Source organism: Pelophylax lessonae, assembly GCF_965119305.1.
Source record: "Pelophylax lessonae genome assembly, chromosome: 10".
Lineage (NCBI taxonomy): Eukaryota > Metazoa > Chordata > Amphibia > Anura > Ranidae > Pelophylax > Pelophylax lessonae.
Window position 1 is genome coordinate 65,881,416 of NC_138777.1, and position 26,087 is coordinate 65,907,502.

The 26,087-nt window shown below is 39.3% G+C and overlaps 1 protein-coding gene across 1 annotated transcript in view; it reads right to left on the reverse strand.

The window, feature by feature from the left end:
• Positions 1 to 2,929: 2,929 nt before the first annotated feature.
• Positions 2,930 to 26,087, reverse strand: part of LUZP2 (leucine zipper protein 2) — a 950,181-nt gene continuing 927,023 nt past the window's right edge. Inside the window, exon 10 of the mRNA XM_082270449.1 lies at positions 2,930 to 3,246. Coding sequence (XP_082126575.1) covers positions 3,115 to 3,246 — 132 coding nt within the window. The 3' untranslated portion in view covers positions 2,930 to 3,114. The remainder of the gene's footprint in view (positions 3,247 to 26,087) is intronic.

Below are 26,087 nucleotides of genomic sequence, written 5' to 3' on the forward strand. Positions count from 1 at the left end.
TCACTGGCACATACACTCTGAAGGAACGGCCGCTCATGCCGTTCCTTCAGAGCCCCGTGCCGTTACCGTCGGCTCCCGCACGCATGCGCGGGAATGACATCATCGCGGCTCCAGCCAATCAGATGTCCGGATGCCGCAAACCCGGAAGAACGGCGTCGCCCATGGACAGGTAAGCGGTCGGCACTGCGGGGGCTTCGTTCTTAGGTAAGTATTTCATAATGAGCTAGTATGTGATGCATACTAGCTCATTATGTGTTTTTCTTTCAGGTGTCCCCAAAAAAAAAATCGGAGGTTTACAACCCCTTTAAAAGATAAGTATAGACAGGTAGTTACTGGACCATGAGAGTCGTCACCAGCATCCTTGAAGTTCGTTGAGAACGTCAAATCATCTACTGCAATGCAGCTGTGCATAATAACCAATCAGCTTTCAGGTTTTATTGTCAAAGCTTAATTAAACAAGCTGAAGCTAGAAGCTGATTGGTTACTATGCACAGCTCCACCAGATTCTGTGTGCACCAGGATTAGTAAATCCCCCATTAAGACTATTGTACCCTGGGCAAAAGTTCTGCATAGTCAACATAGGTCATGCTCCAAGGAAGCAGGGTTGCCACCCAACGTGTTGTTGACTATTGGGAAAACATTCTTGGTGGTAATAAAAGAATGTCCCCCTGACTACCCATGCAATCTTTTATGATCCTTACTGGTGCTATCCCAACACAGTTTGTGTTTTGTTTAGGATAGAGTGTACTATGTGCATACAGTTCCATTTATATGGAAGCAGACTACTAGAAGGATAGGGTAACGACTTTTTCTACTCTTCTTGTCATCTGTTCTAGGTGCCACTCCCAGCATCTTCACCCCAGCCTTAGCATGCATTGTGTGGCTATAAAGTCTGATCTAGTATGACTGATACTAACAAACCACTCTTCTGAGGTAGAAGATATCAGCAGAAGACACTGTTTCTGAGGACCAGTAACCGTGAACCTGACGTTGGGTGTGCTGCTGTCTGTAGTAGAGTTTGATTTTTTTGTGTTTCTGTCCAACTGGCCTACACCATGTATCTATTAGATTTATTGACAAATGCACATTGTAAAGGTAAAAGGCAGCCCATTCCAGCTGCTAAAATTGTATTAATTTAATAATTAGAACCACGGGACCTGTAAGACTACTAATGTTTAGGTAACTAGGTGCATGAAAAAGGCTAAGTACAATAGTAGCGGTTACTTTGATATAGAGATCTTTTTTCCGCTTCTTTCAACTACCAACCAAAATCCAGCAGTGATGTCCCTTCTACATGTTAGTTAATGAAGATATGAATGTGATGACAACGGTTCTAAGCATGTAAACTAATGCAACATATGGTTTCAGGTTCATATTAACAGTACTGTGAAGTTTAAATTGTATATATATATGTATATATATTATATGTGTATAATGCAGATTTAGAACCTTGGTTCTTATTGCTTTCTGTTTCTTGCTGGGGAGATTCACCCTCACCATTGGTCCTGGCAACCATTATCTCCAGTACAGAAAGCAATAGTAAATCCAAACTGTTTTAATTGTCACTGGATCAGGAGATAATGGAAAATCTTCCAATTGGGACTTCTGTTCTGGTGAAAACTGTGTAAGAGGATATACCCGTATCTTCTCACTTTGGAGAGATCCCCTCTTAAGCCTCGTACACACGCAATGATTATTGGCCAACCGATCGGCCGACTTTTGTCCAGAGTTGTGTTTTGTTGGTTGGAATGTGCCTAGACTGCACACAAATCTTCTCGGCCAACAAAAATCAACTTCAGAAGTGATGTCATGTGCTGGTTTACTTTCCGTGTATTTTTTCTTCTCTGAGCATGCCCAGTCTTGCTCATCAGATTTTTGTCTGCCGAAATCTGTACTGACTGACGAACAATCGGCCGTTGTGTTGACGGCCAACAAAAATTTTATAGCCTGCACACCAGATTTTATTCGGCCGAAAAGTCGGAGTCGGTTGTCGAAAGCATCATACTAACAAGCTGAAAATCGGCCGATCGGTCGTTGGCCCGAAAATTCACGGCCAACTATCGACGCGTGTGTACGGGGCATTACTTTCTGCTTTGTGTCTGGCACAGGAAGTGAAGGGAAATCCAAATATTTTAATTTGTCACTGGAACAGGTGGTGAGTGAAAATCTTTTGTTCTAGTGGAAATTATCTAAGGAGAAATATCCTCTCTTGGAAAGATTGTATTCTACTTTTTGCTTTGTCTCTGGTACAGTGTGCATAGGGAAATTCCCCTGGTAGGTCATTGCCACAAAAAAAAAAAAAAAATGACAAAGGTCTGAACCATTCCATGCTCTATCCAAAACTAAAGAGAAAAGTTTGGGCTCGGCATACACTCTAACATTAAAATGTGTAGAAGTCAGCATAATCTTTTTGTGCATCAGTTTCCATGCAATATTTTCCCTCCTTTTACAAACATATAAAGTCTCTGGAAACTGCTACTAAAGATTTAATATTAAAACTACAAAGATTTTAGTATATTAAAAAAAATAGATTAAAGATGATTTAACAGAGTGCTAAGTAATGCTTAATGCCTATAATGCTTAATGTGTTTAAAAAGTGCTTTCAGCTAAAACGTCTCCTAAAATTAGTGCAATTTCCTGCCAACTGCCTCTTTGGTGCTAGTACTGAAATTCCTGTATTCCTTACTCTTTTTTAAGTTCTACCTCCGATGACAAGAAACTGGGACAGCCAATCAGGAAACAAAGATGGGAGTTGTGCCATGCACTCAGATATCAAGGGGGGACTTGCATCTATTTGTAAAGAAAAGTTAGCTGGAAGCAAGCTAAATGTGGTATCGAAAAGGGGAAGTGACCAAAAACTATAGTGCAAAATATGTAAAACTCCTATGGTAGCCCATGTCAATTCATTTTGTACAAAAAGAACTTTGAACACAAAGCTGTACAACTATAACCCTAAAGAGTGCTTACATCTGTTATAACATTTACAACCGGTTTAGGGTATAAAATTCTTACAGAAAGCCAACAAAAATACTGTTTGCCCAAAACAGTTGGATGTTCATAGAAAGATTTCATAGCTAAGCTATCAAACTGTCTAGATATACAATGAAACTTTAGCTACGGATGGGAATTTGTGGCAACGTGACACATGCTTACATTGCGAGAATCACAATTCTTGTCTTGTTGGAATTCTGTGGTTGTCAGTTCATTGGGGCTTGATGTAATATTTAGGGGGGCAATTGTATGACTCTGAAAAAAAAAGAAAAAAATATTAATATTAACATCAATGCTATAAATAACCAAATAAATGCAAAATGAATGTGCTGCACTCAAATTAAAAATAACAAAAACAAATAATCAACCATTTGACAACCAGGCCAATTCTGACACTTATCATATATGTAAAAATCATCATTTGTGTCGCTAGAAAATTACTTAGAACCACTGAAAATTAAATATTTTTTTAAGAAGAGACCCGGTAGAATAGAATAGTGGGTGTTGCAATTATTTAAGTCACATGGTATTTGCGCAGCTGTTTTTCAAACACAATTTTTTTAGAAATTATATATTTTAATTATTTTATTGCACACAATCACAAAAAAATACCTATTTTTTTTTTGTAAAATACAAGATGATGTTACGCTGAGTAAATTGATTCCTAACATGTCACACTTTAAAATTGCGTACTTCTGTGCCAAACTACGGTACATAAAAATCTCCATAGGCGACGCATCAAAAAAGCCTTTACAGGTTACCAGTTTAGAGTTACTTGGGTGATCTGTGACTACAATTATTGCTCTTCCTCTGATGTTTGTGGCAATACCTCACATGTGTGGTAAGATCAAAGTTTACATATGATTGCAGAAATTATGTATTTGCATTTGCGCATGAGCACAGGGGGACAGGGTCGCTTTCTAATTTTTTAATTTAAAATTTTTTTTACACTGTCTCTCTTTTTTTTATTAACTCAATGAACAACATTCCTTTGTGATAGCAAAAAGCATGACACTTCCTCATTATTAGACCTCTAGATGTCTCCTCTGACCTCTAAACAAGCCAAGATCCGTTTGATTAGGTGCTCATGCAAGCCAGTAACAGTTTGTAAACATTAAACCGAAACTCGTTCTTGGACCAATTGATTGGGTGGCTGACGCGTTTTGGGGTACGGTCCCCTTCCTCAGAGCTAAAGTCTTTATGAAGGTGGGCTGTACCTTGAAACACATTAGCCATTTTGTCTCTGCTTGTATCCATTTGTCTTGGTGGATTTATTAAAAAAATGTCTATGGTAATGCACAAGGTGTTTACGCCCTCCTGTGTGTTTTTTTTTTTTGAGGAGGGCTGTACAGACCCCAAACATGCATTGTGGATTGAAGCATCCTTAAAGAAAACACCAGGGGTTTAGTGCTTGGGTGCTTTTTGAAATCATAGTTGCATGGATTTATGTAGGTGCTCCGTTTATTTTGATTTGACAATGTTATAAAAAAGTTAAAAGCACGCCAATGTATTTATAGGGGCCAATATTAAGATTAGATAATGGATTCTAATTTTTTAGAAGGTAAGATCTGACATGTGGCTTGATGGAGCGTCAACCTGAGGGAGGGCAACTTATTCTACCCCGTATATCAGTGGAGGAAAATTCCTGGCCACCCTCCCATTTTAATCACTTTCCAACCACCTGCCGCAGTTTTGCTGCGGCAGGCTGGCTCGGCTGCATAAAATGACTTAGCACTTGATACTGGGGGGCAAGCGTGCCACCAAGGGCATGCTCCAGCCCCCTACTAGGATGCTGATCCACGAGACCGGTGGCCGCGATTGCCGCTGGGCACCTGCGATCTCTCCCCGCTGAGAAAGAATGACTTCTTCTTTCTGAAATGATCACAGAGCGCCTGTGATCCTTCTATACAGGATCACAGGTCTCTGGGCATTTCACAAGTCCCTCTCCCCACAGTTAAAAAACACTCCCCTAGGCTCACACTTAACCCTTTGATCACCACTGTGTTAACCCCTTCCCTGCCAATGTCATTATTACAGTAACAGTGCATATTTTTTAGCACTGATTACAGTAGCAATGTCACTGGTCCCCCAAAAGTATCTTAAATGTCAGTTAGAGGTTCGATCTGTCTGCCGCAATGTTGCATCCCTGCAAAAAATTGCAGATCAACACCATTACTTGTAAAAAAAAAAGAAATAAATTAAAATTATATAAATCTTTCGCCTAGTTTGTAGACACAATAACTTTTACGCAAACCAATCAAAATACGCTTATTGCGATTTTTTTGTTTTTGTTTTACCAAAAATATGTAGAAGATCACAAATTGGCCTAAAAGAATGAACATTTTGATTTTTGTTTTGTTTTTTTTTTGTTTTTTTAGGGGGGGGGGGGGATATAGCAGAAAGTGAAACATATTGTTTTTTTTTTTTTCAAAATTGTTGCTCTTTTTTTGTTTATAGTGCAATAAATAAGAATCGCAGAGGTGATCAAATACCACCCAAAAAAAGCTATATTTGTGGGGAAAAAAGGACATCAATTTTATCTCAGTACAGTATCGCACAACCGCACAATTTTCAGTTAAAGTAACACAGTGTCGAATCTCGAAAAATGGCCTGGTCATTAGGAAGCAAATCCTTCCGGATCAGAGAAGGATTTTTTTCCTTTGCTTTTGATAGTAGCCCTTAGCAATGGAAGTCTGTTTAGGGGTACAACAAATTAATTATTCACCCTCTTTGGAAACAGAGGGGATACATGTGGCATGGGTTTTACTTTTTTTTTTTAAAGAATCCAGACAATCTGTAACCTGATATTTGGGGTTAATAGGCTTTGAGTTTGTTTAGTTTTTCCCAGATTCTTCTCACAGCTAAGGAAGGCACCCAGCTTGCTGACTTAGGTGGCATGTGACTACCTGAGTAGCAATTTTCACGGAAAAACGGCAATACACAGCCATATGATTTGATTTAGCCATTTGCCTCCCAAGCAGATGTGCCACAAAGTGCGCATTAACGATCTATTTAAATATTTTCATGTTCATTTAAAATATACTAAAATAAAAAAATATTTTTTGGCAATGTTTTTTTCTGTTCCATACTGATTATAGAATGTTGGAGTTTATTTCTAAAGCGTCTTGGGAAAAAACAGCTTGCCACAGCACAAAAATGCTTTCAGCCTCTAAAACTTTGAACTCCTGAAATGGCTAATAAAGATACAAGGACCTGAAAAGAATTCCTTCTTCATGTTCTCGTTACATGCCCCATACCGTCTATCTATTGAGAAACATGTAAGTGCCTTTCACTGAGTGAAATACTGCAGATTACATTCATTTTGATCTATAGAGCATTTGTAAAGACCTTTGCCTGTGATAAAATAACCACTTTTATACTCTAAATATATTTCTTTGTGCCGCACGTACCAATTTGCTCCACTTACAAGCAAACACGGCCAAGCTGTTCAAAGCATAAAAAGAAAAAAAAACGGAATCTTTATTTAGATGCATAATTAGGGATTTTTGGGTTATGGTTAAGCATTATAATAGTGTTCTTAAAGTGTATCTTTAGCCACAACTTTTTTTTTGTTTTGTTTTATGTTTGATGGAGTGGGGAAAGGTTAGAAGGTGAACATCTGTCAGGATTGTTTTTGCATAGAATAGTAGTTTGATGGTGCTGGAAACTTTAAATGCTGGTAAGTGACAATTAAAGCGGCTCTTCAGTCATTTTATCATCTTTCCATCTATTAAATCCTCTGCCCTTGTTGTTTTAACTTTGGATAGTAAAACATTTTTTAGTCTGCTAATAAATACCTTATACAGCTGACTTTCTCCTTCTTATCTGGTCCTAGGCTAATGACATTATGCACAGCTCTCTCTCTCACTCTCGTGAGAGTTTGCCATCAAGGGAGGAGGGATGAGTCACAGGGGAGCCAGTGAGAGCTGCAGAGCTGGAGGGGCTGGATGAGGGAAGAGATAACAGGAGACTGCAGAGATCCATGAGTATTCAAGAAGAGAAGAAAAATATGTAGGCAAGCAGTGGTGTGAGTGTGTCTGTCTGTCTGCGTATATATATATATATATATATATGTGTGAGTGTGTGAGTGTGTGTGTCTTTGTCTGTGTGCCTCTGTGAGCCACTGTGTTAATCCAGGGAGTGAACAGATAGCAACTACAGCCTACAGCTGCCCACAGTTAAAATGGCTGCAGCCACACTCAGTGGAGGGAGATTTCTGCAGCATATTTGGTAAATACAGAATCACAGTATATATAAAATAATATGCAAAGTGGTTGGAGGAAACCTTCAGAATGGCAAAGATGTTTTTATTACAAATTATGTGAGCAGTTGGGCATCTGGGTTATGTGTGGACAATATTGTGTGAAGACAATATTTGAATCTCAAATCTAAGTGCCACACCCAAATATTTGAGTCCAAAGTAAGGTTTTATTCCAAATATTACTTATGTATGAAAGCAAATTTGTTTTGAGGGCCACACATTGCCTCCAGGGCTTGTGGAAATATGAGGTCTGTTTGTGTGGACTCTGGATATGTTACTCTGGATATGGCATGTTGTCCATTGGAACTCAGTAGTATTCAACAACTGGTTTAAGATAAGGTCACATTGGCTCTTATACCAAAGTAATATTTAGAATTAAACCTTACTTTGGTCCTAAATATTATGGTGTCGCACTTCTATTTCAGAATAAAAGATTGTATTGCAGTCTAGGTCCTTGATTTGTAGATAATAGTTAGTGACCATTGTTAATGGGAAAGTAAGTGATGGGAAATCCAAACATTTGTGGTGGAGAACAAAAATAAAGGGGACGTCTCTTAATGTGGACATCTATTCCATTTGCAATAGTATAAGAGGGGATGTCCCCTCACTTTGGAGATATATCCTTTAACTTCCTGTTGTGTCTCCAGGACAGGAAATTAAGGAAATTAAGGGAAACATCTCCAAAAGGACAAAGACATGAAATTATAAATACAAAAACTGCCAGGGTTTTAACCTTTTTTGTACTAAAAAATATTTGGCTACAGATACAGTTTAAAAGAGAACTATAGTGAGAAAAGAATAAGATCTGCCAGTGCTAGCGCTAGCTTCTTTTAAAAATGCTAGTTTTTGACCTGGAAAAAACATGCAGCAAGTAAAGTCTGAGAACAGTTAGCTCATCTTATATCCACACTTTTTCTGACTCACTAAAGGTTCTGAAGAATTTGAATCATCATGATAGTCAGGTAACCATGTAGACTGGTGGGAGGTAAACAATTACAGTCTAGATCAGCCTTTCTCAACCATTTCAACACAGAGAAACCTTTGAAATACATTTTTTGGTCTCGGGGAACCCCTGGTCCAACATTAGTGCCTGACTTCGCAAATTTGCTTCTGGAAGAATGATCAAACATTTCCATAGACACATTCCTAAACCTTGTGGGCAGCCTTCCCAGAAGAGTTGAAGCTGTTACAGTTGCAAAGGGTGGGTCAATTCAATATTGAACCCTATTGACTAAGACAGGGATGCCATTAAAATTCATGTGTGTGTCAAGGCAGCATCCTGATACTTTTAGTAATATAGTGTACATGGGTTATACATCAACCATATTGTTAGGAGCCTATTAAATAGATGACCATAAAGAACATAAAATTCCACTCGTCCACTCACTCTTATGAGACTTTAAATTGAGGAAACTTCATTTCATGTGTAAAAGCAAAGGTTCATCCATTAAAGAGGAGTACAATTTACCGTATGATTGTCTGTGTGGTTGACTGTGATAGAAGCCCATTTAAGTTGTTTAATCTCTTCCCGACCACCCACCTTCCTTTTACTGCAGCAGTGCAGCCCTCCTGCGTAAATGGACGTAGACCTACGTCGGTCATGCGGCTGCAGCTAGGGGGCAAGCGAGCCGCCGGTGGCTCGCTCCCGTCCCCATTCGGCAGCGGGGGAGCCGAGGCATGGGTCAGGTGGCTCTGATTACCACCTAACACCCGCGATCACTCCCCACTGAGATAGAAGAACGGTCAGCTGTTGTACACACAGCTGACCGTTCTTCTCCCTGGAATGATCACAGAGCCCCTGTGATCCTTCTATATAGGATCACAGGTCTCTATGATCATTTCACAAGCCATGCTCCCCCCCCCCCACAGTTAGAATCACTCACCTAGGCTTACATTTAACCCCTTGATCACCCACAATGTTAACCCCTTCCCTGCCAGTGTCATTATTACAGTAACAGTGCAAAAATGTCAGTTAGGGGTGTCAAAATTGTCAGTTAGGGGTCTGATCTGTCTGCCACAATGTGGCAGTCCCGCTAAAAATCGCAGATCACTGCCATTACTAGTATAAAAAAAAAAAACAATAAAAATGACATAAATCTTTCCCCTAGTTAGTAGACGTGATAATTTTTGTGCAAACCAATCAAAATACGCTTATTGTGATTTTTTTTTTAACAAAAATATGTAACAGAATACAAATTGGCCTAAAATGTTAAACAATTTTGATTTTTATATTTTTTTTTTTGAGAATGTTTTATAGCAGAAAGTGAAAAGTATTGATTTTTTTCAGAATTGTCGCTTTTTTTTTGTTTATAGTGCAAAAAAATCAAAATTGCACAGGTGATCAAATACCACCAAAAGAAAGCTCTATTTGTGGGAAAAAAAGGACATCAATTTTATTGGGGTACAGCGTTGCATGACCTCGCAATTGTCCATTAAAGTAACGCAGTGCCGATTTGCAAAATATGGCCTGGTCATTAAGGGGGAAAATCTTCCGGTCCATAAGTAGTTAGGGTGACAACGTTGTCATTTATTTTAATTTTAAATATGGAGATTGGAGGATCTTTATGTAGCTTGCCTTAAATGGCAATTTTTTATTTTTTGGTATTGAACTCAATAAAATGTATTTTGGTTCACCATAGCTGGTCCATAAATGAAGCTACTTTCTAGGTTGGTACCCCATTGGTCCCCCAGTCTTTAGTGCTCCCTGCGCTGGTGCAGTGGTGGGTTGCATCTTCTTGTGGCAGCATCAATACAGATATTGAGAGTCTATTTAAGCTCCAAAATGATATATAGGCAACGCTATTTAATCAATTCTATTGATTAAATAATTCTGATTTTGATTTTAAATAACAGTACCTCACCCCTCCTGAAGAAGTTTAATGCAAAACACATAGAGTGTTGACTACATCCAAGTCCATTGCTTGATGGTAAATTTGTAATGTTATTTATGGTAACATAACAAAATGGTTTGAAAGAAAAATTTAGTTGAGCAGTGATTAGCAGTATTTTTAGGTGTTACCTTCTAAGACATTTTTAGAGAAGTCCCTCTTTGGCTATTCCTTTTTGTGCATGACTTTTATATGATTTTTATATAGTTATACATAAAATGTATGATTTTAAAGAAAAGGACAGACCTTTGATAAAAAAAAAAAAAAAATGACATATTTAAAGTGTCCCTTTAAAGTGTTTTTTTTTTTTTTTATATTGTAAGAATGTGGTGTCTAGTAGGACAGAGAAGATAATAAGATATTATAATTTATTGTCATTGTATACATACAACAAAATTTATCAGGATACTCTTTACAACAGCAATAAAACATTGCATAAAAAAACACATATACACACTCCTAGCACATGCCCACATATCTGTTTAAATATAACAAAATATAAAATGTTTTAAAAAAAATTAAAATTCCACAAAAATTGCTAAAACTCTGTACCTGGTAGGGTTATGAACAATACAGCCCTAGAGGAAAAAAAAGAATACCTTAAGCAATTAGTGTGCATTTTGAGAGTCCTACATCTTTTCCCTGATAGTAATGGGACAAACACACTATAATTTGGATGGGTTGGATCACTACTAATAGCTTTTGCCTACTTTTTTAATCGGCTGGCATGTGCTGCGTCCAAATTTGGTAGCTAGTAAGGGGTCACAGCTTCTGCATCTTTGGCAACAATCTGTGTTTTTAAAATCAATACTTGACATGGGCTCAAACCCCCACCACAAAAAAAAAAAAAGTTTAGATTTTAGAAACACTTTAATCCTTATCTAACTAAAAGTAAAGCCATTTTTTATTTAAGAAACTAAATTTTTATTCCATAACAAAATGCATAAAGAAAACATAACCCAATCCACTATACATTCACTTTAAAACCGCAAACAAAACAAGCAACTTGACCATTTCAATACTCTTGTAAATAAGTCTCAGTGCGGTTATAAAACCCACATAAATCCTTCTAAAACTGAGTTATTGGTTTTCGGCAGACCCTAAAATGGCCTTTAGCAATCATCACTGAACATCTGATTGGCTGTTACTGTGTTGTTACACATTATAGCACTTCCAGCCTGTTTGCACAAAGTCATTAAATAAGATTTCCAATTTTTTATGTCTTACTCCATTCAGATCCCAGGCTGATCATCATTTTAAATTAATTTCCGGATTACGATTTTGTTTTGCACGAATAAATGCTCAGATGAGATGAGACACATTTCAGAAAGATGCCTGGATAGGTGTAGAAAATGCTTACAAAGCTGGGAAATGTCTCTCTGCTGGGTATTGATAGTTGTGGCAGAGAGATGCAGAAGGCTGTTTGCTAAGAATTATGAAATGTTTAAATCGTGTTGCTGCAGCTGCAAGGCCAGAGATATTTGATGCATAAATCAACTTAATGTATATGAGACTGTGTTTCAAGTTCTTAAGGAGATGCATGTATCAAGGATTTTAAGCTGTAAATAAAAGAACAGTCCACATGCAAGTCGTTTACGTGCAAACGGGAAAGAATTTCCTAAAGGGGAATTACAGCCCACAACATGTTCCATTTAAGTATTTCCTAAAGGGGAATTACAGCCCACAACATGTTCCATTTAAGTATATCTTCCATTAGAAAAATGTGAGCGCTTCGTTGGCTAACTACCTTCTTAAAAATGTTAATTGCTCATGAGGGCTGAGTGTAACTAGTGTACCATAGAAATGGACATTAACACACGTGGCTGCTTAAACGTTGATTATATTGTAGAATTCAAATGATTACAGAAATACATCAGTTTAAGGCATCATCACTATATACTGTATGTATCAGGTCATACACGTCTTCATGCAGAAAAAACACAGGTCCTAAGATCCCTAATCCTCTCTTCCAATTCACCCTCCGGAACCCTCCGGAACCTATCCTTCCTATCTCCATCTTCCCCTCCACTGTTAGTTCCTCTACTCCTTATTCTCTCCTATTTCCCCTGCCTTCTGCCCCCCCCCTTCCTTGCCCCCTTCTAGCTTCTCCCTCACTCTTTCTTTTCTCTCTACCTTCTTTCCTCTTCCTCAGATCACTCAGCCCCAGCCAATCACGGACTACTCCAAACAAGGGCTTCCTGTCCATATGATAACATGAACACAGCGATAGCTGCACCTAACGACACGCAAACTTCACACTATTCATTCTTTCTAAAGTAGTCTATCTTGTTCCCCCAAACTGTCCAGCCCAATACCTCTACTTACATACACTAAATGTTTTTTTCACAAAGTAATTCATATATGTTTAGTGGTCCTGAGGGGTGATCTTTCCCCCTCTGCCCCCCATTATGTGCAACCTAGCTGAACAGTTGGGGTTAACCATACCCCCTATACAGTGTTACACTACAGTTATCACATGTTTATTATTTGTTTTGGATGCTTTCCCTATCAAACTATTATGGGCTGCCTCCCCACGCTACTGGCGTGCTACTATGCACTTTGTAAATCTACAAGAGTCACTGTGTTTGTATGTTACTCCTTTTTTTCTGTACCAATAAAATAATTTGAACAAGGAAAAAAATTGGACAGGTCCATTCAGTTTAACCAACGAAAAATAAACCTCTATAAACAGATCCCTACCCACAGTTCATCCAGAGGAAGGCGAAAAAAAATAAAAATAAATAAATTAGCAGCTCCACAGCTAGAGAGAATGTTTAAGCTTCCAGGGGTTGGGCTTTAAGGTTGGCTTACTCGGGTTGTTTATTAGTGTTCCAATATTATTAGCATGTTCAATTCAATAGAGAGACAGAGCAGTGGGAAGGTCAAAATTAACCACTTGCCGACTGCACGCCGCAGTTGTACGACGGCAGTCTGGCTCTCCCAGGCAAAGTCCCGTACATGTATGGCCCTCGCCTAAGAGGAGCTAGGGGGCAATCGTGCACCGCCAGAGGCGCGCTCCCACCACCGCTCATCAGCTGGGAAGCTAGTGTGTGTGGCAGGTGGCTCGGATGGACGCCGGCCATTTACGATCTCCCGCAGCTGAGAGAGAAGGACGGATGGCTGATGTAAACACAGCCGTCCGTACTTCTCCCTGAAGTGATCACAGATGTCATGTGATCCTGCTATATAGGATCACATGTCTCTGTGATGACTTCACAAACCACGCCCCCCACAGTTAGAATCGCGCCCCTCGGGTCACATTTAACCCCTTGATCACCAGTACGGTTAACCCCTTCCCTGCCAGTGTCATTTTTACAGTAACAGTGCATATTTTTAGCACTGATTACTGTAGTAATGTCACTAGTACCCCTAAAAGTGTCAAAAATGTGAGTTAGGGGTCCGATCTGTCCGCCGCAATGTCGCAGTCCAGCAAAACAATCGCCGCCATTACTAGTAAAAAAGAAAACAAAACAATAAAAATGACATAAATCTTTCCCGTAGTTAGCAATAACTTTGCGCTAACCAATCAAAATACGCCTATTGCGATTTTTTTTAACCAAAAATATGTAGCAGAAAACAAATTGGCCTAAAATGTTAAAAAATTTAGATTTTTACTTTTTTTGTTGAGAATTTTATATAAAAGAATGTGAAAAATATTGTTTTTTTTTTCAAAATTGTCGCTCTTTTTTTGTTTATAGCGCAAAAAATAAAAATTGCACAGTGGATTGAATACCACCAAAAGAAAGCTCTGTTTGTGGGAAAAAAAGGACATCAATTTTGTTTGGGTAATTGTCCGTTAAAGTCACGCAGTGCCGAATCGCAAAATAGGGCCTGGTCATTGAGCAGCCAAATCCTCCGGTCTTAAAGTGGTTAAAAGGTGGGTTATTGAGTAACATAAACAACAAACCACCAGTATTTGCGCTGATCCAGATGCCCCCAGGCTGGGCTAAAAGACCGGTCTATTCATCTTCAATCACTAAGGTGCTGCAGCTTTCATGATGATCCACTGGGTGGTGGACATATACTGTACCTACATAGCTGTTACACTCACATTTGGAAGCACTTAGAGTGTATATAGGTTAAATCTCCTCTCCTGGACCTTTACTGTAAGATGTAGGTCATCCAACTGCCGAGAGACCCGATGACATTTGCTAAAATGCCAAGACACAGCTCTGGAATGCCCGATCTACTGCGCATGCACCCAGGCAAGCCGGCGCTGCACATCAATGTACCAGGCCGTGACACTGGGAGAGGTGGATGCTGAACATCAACAGCAGGGGATGCTATGACAACAAGTTTCGGAGGCTTGGCCTCCTTTTTCAAGTCACTGACTTGATAAAGGAGGTAACGCCTCCGAAAGGCATTGTCATAGCAACCCCTGCGTGTTGATATTTAGCGTCCACCTCTCCCAGTGCCGCAACCTGTTACATCGATGAACAACGCAGGCTGGTCTAGGAACCTGTGCAGTAGATCAGGCATGCTGGAGCTGTGTCCCTGAGTTTCAGCAACTGTCATCGGGTCTCTCGGCAGTTGGATGTCATACATCTTACAGTGAAGGTCCAGGAGAGGAGATTTCACCTATATACACGCTATGTAAGTGCTTCCAAATGTGAGTGTAACAGTTGCAAGTGTTTTATCTTCTGTCTCAATAAACAGTATTACACTAGGGAGGTTGTGTACTCTTTTGTTTTGTTTTTTCTATATTGGGTTATTGAGTAGCCTTTCCTTCTCTAATTTTTTGCAGGGAGGACTGCTTTTCAAGACTTTAAAATAGTTAGTTGAATTAAAATCAGTAACCAGCAATCAAGCACATATAAAAAAAAGAACACAATGTCATACTAAAATAAATACAAGCTAAGCATACAATGTGATATTAAAAAGTTATCCAAGGTTAATTTAGCATGACTGCTTCTAATAGCCAGTAACTGGCTTTATACGTCACTCCTAGAAGCATCGAGCAGCTATTATGTCAAATTCTAATAAATGGGCCTATATGTATATATGTTGATGTGCCTCATGATGTTTTTAAAATGCCAAGTTACATTAGTGCATTTCGCATAAAAAAAGGTTAAAAATTGTATACACTACAATGCAATGTGTAACATGTCTTGCTGAGATGCACTAAGTATGTAATTTACATGCTGCCCATTTTATATGTTCATGTTTGCTTATTCAAAAGTATTGATGCAGAAACCTCTTTTATTGGGAAGCCTTTAATTATGCAATCCCTAAATAGGTGACAAGCAGAGCTCTACACGATAGACTCCCCAATGTGTGAATTAAGTCCATCCTGTTGGTTTATGACAATAAATTGTTAGTTGTGTATAAGATTAGATAATATATATTAAAGATAGACTTCCATTTAGACATCCCATCCCATCGCCTATTCCATTATGGTACATGCGTACCACAACTTATTTCTCATAATCATATTGTATGCAAATTTAATTTCAGTTTTAATAAAACTGACCAATCAAAACGTAGAAACATTTTGAAATAGCAACGCTATCCTAATAATTCAATAGATGGGGAGGAATAGGCAGAAATATTAATATGATTGTAGCCATGCATTTAATGTGAACCTGTGCCCAGACTATGTACACTACTGTATTTATAAATGCTAAACAAGTAGAAAAAAAACACTTTAAAGGAAGCCCTTATTCACCTTTATAGCTATAGACAATTTGGAGAAATTGATCTTCAAAGTTTACAACAAAGGCACTGAAATCCTAACTCTTTTCCAAATACGTTTCCAAATACGTTCTATCACAGTAGAGTTTCGTCAGCCTTCCAGCTCTCTAAAGTCCGATTCACACAAGCCTGCAGCCCAAAATTCTGCTGCCCGCAGAACATTTTGAGCTACAGAGCCATGTAACAGGGAGCAGTGTGATAAGTGTTATATCGCATCACACAGCTCTCTTTTCTTTTTTTTTTTTGACTGAACTTATTTTGAACTGTACAAAGTGAAACTTCATTCATGTCACTGCACAGCAGCACGGTGCACTGCGCTTGCTATGCGGTTACATGTAAGGCCATCCAGGATAGTGCGATATTCAGAGAATTTACATTTAAGTGCATCTGAAGACAAACTTTTTTTTTTTTTTTTTGAGTTTTGGATACAGTAGAGCATTAAATCACTCTCATGTTTTATTTTGTTTGCCATATGTATCCCACTAGGGAAGTTTCCTTTCGCTTCCTGTCCCACAAATGGAAATGAAAAAAAAACTTTACAAAAGTGTCCTTTTTTTAAGACCCCCTTCCCCCACCCCCTGTTTTGGTGAAAAGGACGATTTTGGATTATCTTCTACTTTCTGGAAATAATTGTCACCAGGGCAAATAATGGGTGATTCTCCTAAGAGGGGACCCAGAGAGCCTGACGGGGTGCTAACCCATTCCATACTGTATCCAAAACTATTTAAAATAAACTTTCAGCTTTAGTTACACTTTAAGGTAAATAAAGTGAATTTTCACATTTAAAGCTGAATTCCAGGAATACAGTCTCTTTGTAAAAAGTGTTATGAGTTATTAAGTTCAATGAGGTACATGCCCTCTCCTGGACTTATCTCTGTTATTTACATCTGACAGGTTTATGGGGCACCTGGAGGAGAAATTTGGGGCTCTGAGAGGAGAGAAGCACACACAGCAGCCACGCACACCACCTCTCTCTTTTGCTGTCCATTCACAGAAGTCTTTGTATTTTGTGAAAGCATTCACATGATACATAGGCTTCTGAGAATGGGCAGGAGAGGGGGGAGCATAGCATTTGCATTGATTCTCCAGCCTTAGGAGCTGAAACTAGAAGATCCAGCATCAGAGCTCCTGGAACCATGATGATAGCTGTCTTTTGGGAGCGCCATAAACCTGACAGATATTAATAATTAAGATAAGTCTAGGAGGTGGCACCTCATTGGACTTAACTCACAGTATGCCTGTACTTTTTACAAAGCAGATGAGTTCCTGGAGTTAGTTCAGCTTTCACAAAGTTGTTGAGTAGATCACAAATTTGTTTCACAAGTTGCTCTAAAATTGCACTTTAGCCCTTTAGCTGCCAAAGAACAATTCTACAAGGTATGGCTCTGTTAGCCAGCCAAAGACTTATAGGATACATATAACCAAAAGGATTAAAAGCAAGCACAATTTTTTTGCTAACTTTTTCTGATAGATACCTTAACTGCTAAAATTTGTTTTTATACCCTGTTGAGACTCTATTATTCTGAACAGATCTGACCTGATTAAAAAAGTGGATTTCATAAAAGCTTGTCTTGAAAAATAAACTCAGGGCAAATAACAAAAAAAAATAATGCACGTTATTCAATTATTTTACCGTAATGGCAAAAACATTCATGAGTGCAACTAATGAGAATGTAATAATAATATATTCTATACATAATAGTGTTCCCCTGAAAAAATTAAATTGTCATATCAATAAGAAATATTTGTACTTCTTTCCTAAATAAACAGGTTGATTGACATAAAATATAGACAAAAGACTTGTACTGTGTCAAAGCAGGGATTTGTCAAAAGCACAAAGAATATTACTTGGCAAAGCAGTAAAGTAAATTAGATAAATAGGCAAACAGCCAAATCTTGAAAAACAAGTGTAACCATCTATAAAAACGAGAAAATTGTACTTTTTGTAAACCTGCCTATTTCTATTAGCGACAATAGAAACATTAAAAGTATTTGTAAACCCAAACACTAAAAGCTCACAAAAGCAGTAACGTTTTATTGTAATTTCAAAAGCAATTTCAGAAACTTTTCAGCAAATTCAGAAACCACCCCTGAGAAAAGCCATGGATCCATTAATGGAGTGTATGTGGACAGTAAATGGCTGCAAAAAAGCTACACAAAATCAGTAGCGATGAAAAGCAACAAATTATGAAAACAGTAGAATAAATTGCAGTTGTTTAAAATACATGTTGCTTTAGAAAACTAAATACCAATGTTAAGGCCCCATTCAGTAAATAAACAAACAGTCTTTATCTGAGGTATCAGACGCATCAATTGGACCTTGGGTTTCTTTGGAGGAAAGTATTCTGGATTGGCCCATTTAAATATTCAAGATTGACTGTTCCACGAACTATTCTGCTCCCTTGTTCTTTGTACTGTTTGTGATAATTTAGGTAAGTATAGGGGCCTAGTACGAAAGATAAGGTGTCACAACAGGACCTAAGTCCCGTTGGCCTATATATTGACTGTTTGTTTATTTACTTATCTAGAAATGGGTCTTTGTGCTCCTTTCTGCAGGAGACTCGGCATCTGTCTTTGGCCTCAACAACTTGAGCAGGTTGATACTATGCTGACAGACTCTCTATCACACACATCAGAGGGCCTCACTTCATCATCAGGTATTCAGCCCAATATTTAGCTCTATGGGGAATCCCCCTTTGTGGTTTGGGGGGACATTTGGATGCATGTGGATTTTTCTTTTTTCTTTGTTTCTTTTTTTCATTTTCTTTTCTCAATTAGTGGGTTTTTCCTTCTTTTTTGATTATCTGGTTTTTAATCATTTGTGTATATAATTTTGTTCAGAGAGTTGGAAGACATTGCACATTTCCTGAAGAAGCCTATATCAGGGAAACACGCCGAAATAGGAGCGCAAAAAATCTATAAACAACTTTCCAGCACGAGAATGTTAAATTGCTACACAATGAAATGTTTTTGATTTTATAAAATTGGGTATTTTGTATATGTGTTTTTGTGCAATAAATTTGAGACATTTTATTTCTTTATATATGTCAGAATGTATTATTGGATAGACACCAGCACCTTTAAAGTGCCACATCTCCTCTTACCTTTGTTTTTCATCATATTGGGATGATGGTGCTATTGTAAACATTTTAAATTAGTCCTATTGTGCTCACACAATTATTCACAAAGTTAGGAGTTGTTTTTTTTTATAATTACATAGTATTCATTTATTGTATTTCTTTAACATATTAATTTATTGTATTTATTTTTTTATTTATGATTATTTTTATTTATTTGTGTATTTATTTTACATTTATTTATTCATTTTGTTATTTTTTATATTATTATTATTAGCAGTAGTAGTAGTAGTAGTAGCAGTAGCAGTAGCAGTAGTAGTAGTAGTCGTAGTCATAGTAGTAGTAGTATTAACACCCTAACCCTAACAAAAAAATAAATAAATAGCCCTAACCCTAAATCCTAACCCTAACCTCAACCCCTAACCTAACCTTAACTTGAACCCCTTACCCCAGCTATGTCCAAACTATGGCCCTCCAGCTGTTCAGGAATCAAAATTCCCATTATGCCTATTTATGTCTGTGAATGTCAGAGATTTACAATGCCTCATGGGAATTGTAGTTCCTGAACAGCTGGAGGGCCATAGTTTGGACACCCCTTGCCTTACCCTAACAAAAAAAAAAAAAAAAAAAAAAAAAAAAACAATTTATAATAAAAAAAAGGAATAAAAGCTGATGGAAAAGCTAAAAATGAAAGCTGAAAAATGCTGTAAAAGACTGCACAAATCATACATAAAAACACACACAAAAAAACGGAAAAAGGCTCATAAACACTACTCACAGGTGTGATTACAGCCTAATAGAAGTAAGTAAAATGTAATAACTGTAATACCTCTTGCATTTTGTGTGTTTTGTTTTAGAGAGGAGAATTCAGATGTGATTGAGCAACATGAAACATGAAAACATCATATGTTCACCTTTATAAAGGTTGAGTTGTTAAAATGCATTTAAAGCCAATTTTCTTTTTTCAGTTTTGGATGGAGTAGGGAAGAGTTAGAGCCCCCATCAAGTTTTCATTGCCATTATAAAAAATGTTGATAGGATGATCTGAGAGTATACTTTCAGGAGTCGTAAACACACTTCTGTACCTTTTTGGAACAGAGCGTGGTAGGTTTTTTACCAAGCTTTTTGGGGTGTTTGCAGCACATTAACATTTGATGGCAAGTGCAATGAACATTTGCAATATGTTTCTGAAACATGTGGCAAAGCGCGCATTCTCTGTGTGATTTGCCACATGATTGTAAATGCGGATATGTGAATGGGGTCTTAGTAAAGCGTTACTAAACCCAGGATCCTGCATTCACTATATCTGGTCTCCCACAGTACACAGGACATGAAAATGCAATAATTTTAGTAAATATAAACTGCGTTTTATATTAAAATACGTTTTCTCATCAGCAGTATATAGCAGTCTTGTGACTTATATCAGTGTCTGGTTAAAGCTTGTAGGAGGTGTTTTCATTCTCCCCTGATTGTCCTATGAGGCTGCAGGACCCCTGACCCTCTGGCTGGACAGTGCTGATTGGCCCTGTGCTAATCACATGCTCCCTCCCAAGAAAAAAAAAAACTCTATAACAATACACACCAAACTGAGCATGTGCAGAGTGACTCCAAAGGCTCGGTCTTATCAGGGGATAGATTGGGGTCATTAGAAGAAGGGGAAGATCCAAGAAGACAGGATCAAACAGCATTTTTACACAATGTGGAGGAATAACTCCTTAGGTTTCATATTGAGTATACCAAGTATGCTTTACTGCATATGCACACTGATTTTACTGTTGTGGGTTTAGTATAACCTAAAAAATATGACAAACTAATAAACTAATGTATGTTTTTGATTCTTTACATATTGTGCTTTATTTACAGTTAAAAATGTAGTAGGTAACTCTGTACAGAGGACACCACCCAGCATATAAAAATGTGCCCCCCATTCAAAGATTTAAATGCCGCCTGTGTACCCATTGGGAAGATGCACCACTCACAGCAGACCACATGACAGATGTATAAAATGGATAGCATCCATTCATGCAATTTGTGTTGATCTCTGTGATTGTTAACAGTGATTACATGGTACAGACAGGGCCAATCATAACCTGTCTGTACCATGTGATTAGCTGTGGCTAATCACAGCTAATCACAAACGTAAGCACTGAATGAATAGATTTAATTTAGAAAAGGAGGTTGGTTATAACAGTGAAATTCACTGTTTTAAGTAATCATAGCGTGAAAAAAAAACATTATCATCTCTCCAGAGTAGTACAGTGTTACTATGGTAACATTGTATTGCTCTGGTCACAGTATGTAAAAACAAATTAAAAAAATAAATAAAATAATTTAAAAAAAAAAGTCAGTCAGTGTCCCTTATCACCACCACAGCAGTCATATGATGAGGCTGTACTGCACTGGTGACAGTATGTAAAAAAAAAAAAAGAAAATTGTGAAACAATTTTTTTTTTTTAATTTCTTAATTTTCCTAAAAAGTGTGACAAAAATGTACTTGCCATGCTACTTTACACTGTATTCTTTCCAAAATTGCGTCATTTGGGGGATATTTGTACTTTCCTGCCATTTTAGGGCCTCAAGAAATGAGATTGGCTGTCAGTACATCAGGTGTGATCAAATTTCTGATATACTGTATGTACCATGATTTGTGGACACTTTACCTTTCACACAGACTAAATAATACACACTGATTTGGGTTATTTTCACCAAAGAAATGTAGCAGAATACAATTTGGCCTAAATTTATGAAGAAAGATTATTTATTTGCAAAATTTTTTAACAGAAATGAAGAAAAACACATTGTTTTAAAAAAAAATGTTCGGTCTTCTTTTGTTTCTGTTTGTCTGTTGTCATTTCTGTGAAAAAAATGATAAAAATTGAATGACAATTGCACCGTCATGCAACACTGTACCCATATGACATTTTTTTTATCATATATTATATATGATATAATATTGACATAACATTTTATCAGATTAAACTTTCTTTTGGTGGTATTTAATCACCACTGGGGTTTTTATTTTTGGTTAAACTACCGTGAAAAAAAAAACATTTTGAAAAAACATGTCTTTGTTTCTGTTATAGAATTTAGCAAATAAGTAATTTTTCTTCTTCGCTTATGTGCGCTGATGAGGTTGCACTGATAGGCTGCACTGGGGGAAACTGATAGGCTGCATTGTTGGGCACTGATAAGGCTGCACTGATGGGCACTAATTAGGCTGCACTGATGAGACTGCCCTAATTGGTGCTGATAAGGCTGAACTGATGAGATGGCACTGATGGGCACTGTTGAGGTGGCACTGATGAGGTAGCACTGGTGAAAAGTCACTGATGAGGCTGCACTGATAGTTTGGCACTGATATGCTGCACTGATGGGGCTGATTAACAGTGTGACAGTATTAACCGTCACTGGGAGTGAAAGACAGATACTTAATGGTTTGGATTGCTTCAAATGGGGTCTGTATTTACACATATGCTAATGTGTATTGAACTTTAATGTCAGACAGGCTCTCCTATTGTTTGTGTAATGAGGTGGGATGTGTATTCTGTCCAGACTGCTAGATAATTCGTTTGGGTTGATTCTGTTTCTGTATACAATTTCATCTGCATATGATAATGTAATCAGACAACATTTAACCTGTGTTTAGTAATTTGATCAGGAGGGGGGTGTGCTCATGCTGTATATAAATTCTGTGTGACTGTTCAATAAAGAGTTCTACTTCACCATCAATCTAGAGTCTTGTCCCTTATTGGGGGGATCTGCTACAAGGGATTGCTATGCTCTTCATACTCCCTTGAATAATCATTAAGCTTTTGTAAGAGTATGTTACTGCTTCACTCTCTGGGGAAAGAGAGGTTTACCCACGGGAACCTGGAGCCTTGTCGTAGGTCCAGGGTGGGTAGGAGACAGCGAGACCCCAACCAAGCTGTGGCGGTTCGTGGGGTCTGAGGTGGTTATGGTATCTGGTGGAGTGCTTGGAGCCCTCTGGAAGCAATAGGAGCATCCGTCAATGGAGGTACCCAGTCGGGGTGCCAGTTGATCCATTACAATCAGTGCCCTGATTTTCAGTGTAAATGCCCCCATCACAGGAAAGCCACTTATCTACTTTCCTTTACCCAGACACTAACAGTGCTGGGGAAAGGAAATTCTGATAACTGGCATTTGTTTACATGTGATCAGCTGTGATGGGATGGTAAAGAACTTGGGTAAACAGCCTACATCATTGGCTCTTTACTGTGATCGGTGATATGCTGTGTCTGAGGGTAGAATGGGAGATCGTCATATGATTTCCTCCCAGAACAATAGCAGTCCCGCCTGGCCATCATTCTACAATAGGCTGGATGGCAACCAGTTAAATAACAAACATGTCATACTTACCTACTTTTTGAAGTGGTTTTGCACACAGCAGCCCCAATCCCCCTCTTCTCGGGTCCCCCGCTAGTGCTCCTGGCCCCTACCTCCTGACCAGTGCCCCAATTGCAAGCTGATTGCTATGGGGGCACTTGTGTGTGCCCGCCCCGCCCCCACTCTTTCCTTACTGGCTGTAATTGACAGCAGTGGGAACCAATATCTCCCGCTGCTGATTTACAGCCAATGAGGAGAGAGAGAGAGCAGGGAGAGCTGAGTCTCCCATGCACATCGCTGGATCGAGATTGGGCTTTGGGGGAACATTAGGGGGGCAGCACAGATTAGGTTTTTTACCTTCATACATTCTTTAGCCTTTACAACCACTTTAACTGTTTGGGGGGGGGGGTTGGGTAATTAAAGTGGTTGTAAAGCCTTAAAGCGGAGTTCCACCCAAAAGTGGAACTTCTGCTTTAGGTAGTTCTAACCCCCTGACATGCCACATTTGGCATGTCATTTTTTGGGGGGGGTGCGGGTACCTAGTTTTGACAGGTACCCGCTCCCACTTCCCCTCGGAGCGCCGCGGCGCCCTGAGCGGAAGTTCTCCTCTCCCCCTCCCTCCCTGCAATCTTCTGGGACATGTCAGAGGTCCCAGAAGATTGCCGGCCAATCACGACGCGTAGCGCAACTCGCGCATGCGCAGTGCGTACCCGGCTGTGAAGCCGCAAACTTTCACAGCCGGGTGCCCACACCAGTGATGCCAGCCCCGGACAGCAGAGAGGGAGAAGAGCGAGGCTTCAGGCGGCCGCATCGCTGGACCGTTGGACAGGTGAGTGTGTTAGGCTGGAACTCCGCTTTAAGGTTTTTTACCTTAATACCTTCTATGTATTGAGGTGAAAAACCAGCCTGAGCTGAATCCAATCTAGCAATGTGCATAAGTGCAGCGGATCTATCGGCTGTCTCTCTCCTCAGTGGACAGATTGCTAGCAACAAGAGCCATTGGCTCCCACCACTGTCAATCAAATACAGAGACATGGGAGTGTGGGGTGGGGCCAAGTCCCGTTGTCTGTGTCAATGGATGCAGCAGCGGAACTTGGGAGTGAGCCCACGCAGCTGCCCCCAGGGAAAGCCGCTTTCCGTGGGGGCACCTGATGAAGAGGAGGGGCCCAGAGCACTGGTGGGGGACCCCAGAAGAAGAGGAGGATCTGGGCTGCTCTGTGCAGTTAATTAACCCCTTTGTGCATTAGTTGCAGTGGCACTAGTGTCAGTGTTAATTAGCCCATTTATGCTGCAGCAGGAAGGGATTAAAAAACACTGACACCATTGCCACTAATGCAGCACAAATGGGTTTATTAACTGCCACTGGTCACTAATGCACCAGTGATCAATGGCAATACATTAACCCCCTCCATGCTGCATATTGCAAATAGCATTGTAGATGAATTACCCCCCCCCCAAAAAAAAAAAGAAGATTAACCACTTCAGTAAGATCAGACAAAGCAGTGCAGCAATATTATCAGTCTTAGATCACTCATCCACAGTTTTGGGCACTCCCCACAGGTCGCAGCAGCACTTCTCCTTTTCCATCCCGCCTCCCGGCCTCTGAATGACATCACGCCGGACGGAGCCTATGAAGCTCCTGTCGGGCAGAGATCCCTGACAGGGAATTATCTGTGTTGATGGTACACTTGCTGGCCGAGTGCAGGAGCACACTCTGCATATTCATATCACTTTGCTGCAGCTCTGCAAGCACAGCACTGTGTAGCGGCAGCCGGCGGCTGTATATAGTGTCTGGCTCCTCATTAATCCAGCCCCGAGTGCGACCTTTTTACCAAGGGTTGTCAACCTGCCTCCCGGCCCAGTCCGCCCCTGACCCCCAGAAAAAGTCGCTTGCCCTGAGGGCAACGCTGTGTGCTCACTCCCGAGCCACTGCTTTATGCATCCATAGGACACATAGAGTTGTGGTTGCCCCCCCACTCTCTCCTCATTGGCTCACTGGATGTGATTGACAGCAGTGGGAGCCAATGGGCTCCCGTTGCTGTCTCAGCCAATGGGGAGGGAGAGTCCCCATACAGCTGAGTCTATCATGAACATCACTAAACTGGAGTGGCTCAGGTAAGGATTGGGGGGCTGGAGGCACTGAACATAGAAGGTTTTTTTTTTTACCTTAGAATAGCATAGAATGCATAAAGGTAAAAAAAAAAAAAAAAAAAAAACCTTCAGCCCTTAGAACCACTTTAAGGGTTCATTTACATTTGTGCTGTCCTTTCTTGACATATACTGCACAACTGTTCTTGGAATTTACCAGCAAACTAAAATGTTATCTGATCATCAATTTTACTGAATCCATCTAAACCTTTTGTCTTGGTGAATGGTGTGTGCTGTGAGCTCCAAGAACCATTAAAACATTTTGGACCTTTTTGGCTTGGCGTCCCTGTTTATTTATGCTTTTCCTTTCAACTAATTGGCTGCCAAGGCACCAAAATGTCCCAAACTATTTGACATGTCACAAGCTTGGTAAAGCAATGTAATGTGTTTAATCTCCATGTGTTGTGGTGTACTGCAAAGCATATGTGTTGCCTCACTGCAATCAGGGCTATTCAATGTAACATGTATTGCCACACATTACCGCAACACAAAACTATAAATGTTCCAGGGACAGGAGCAAGGAATCACAAAAACAGGAGTCTAGGAACAAAATCTCAGAGAGGTCTTTGCTCAGGGGTCTTGGGGAAACTGATCACTTCCTTATATAATACTCAAGGCAATTAGCTACAGGTAGGTAGGAAAGATTCTGGGGATAAGGTGGGGGAGTGGAGGCTGTAGCTGTACTGA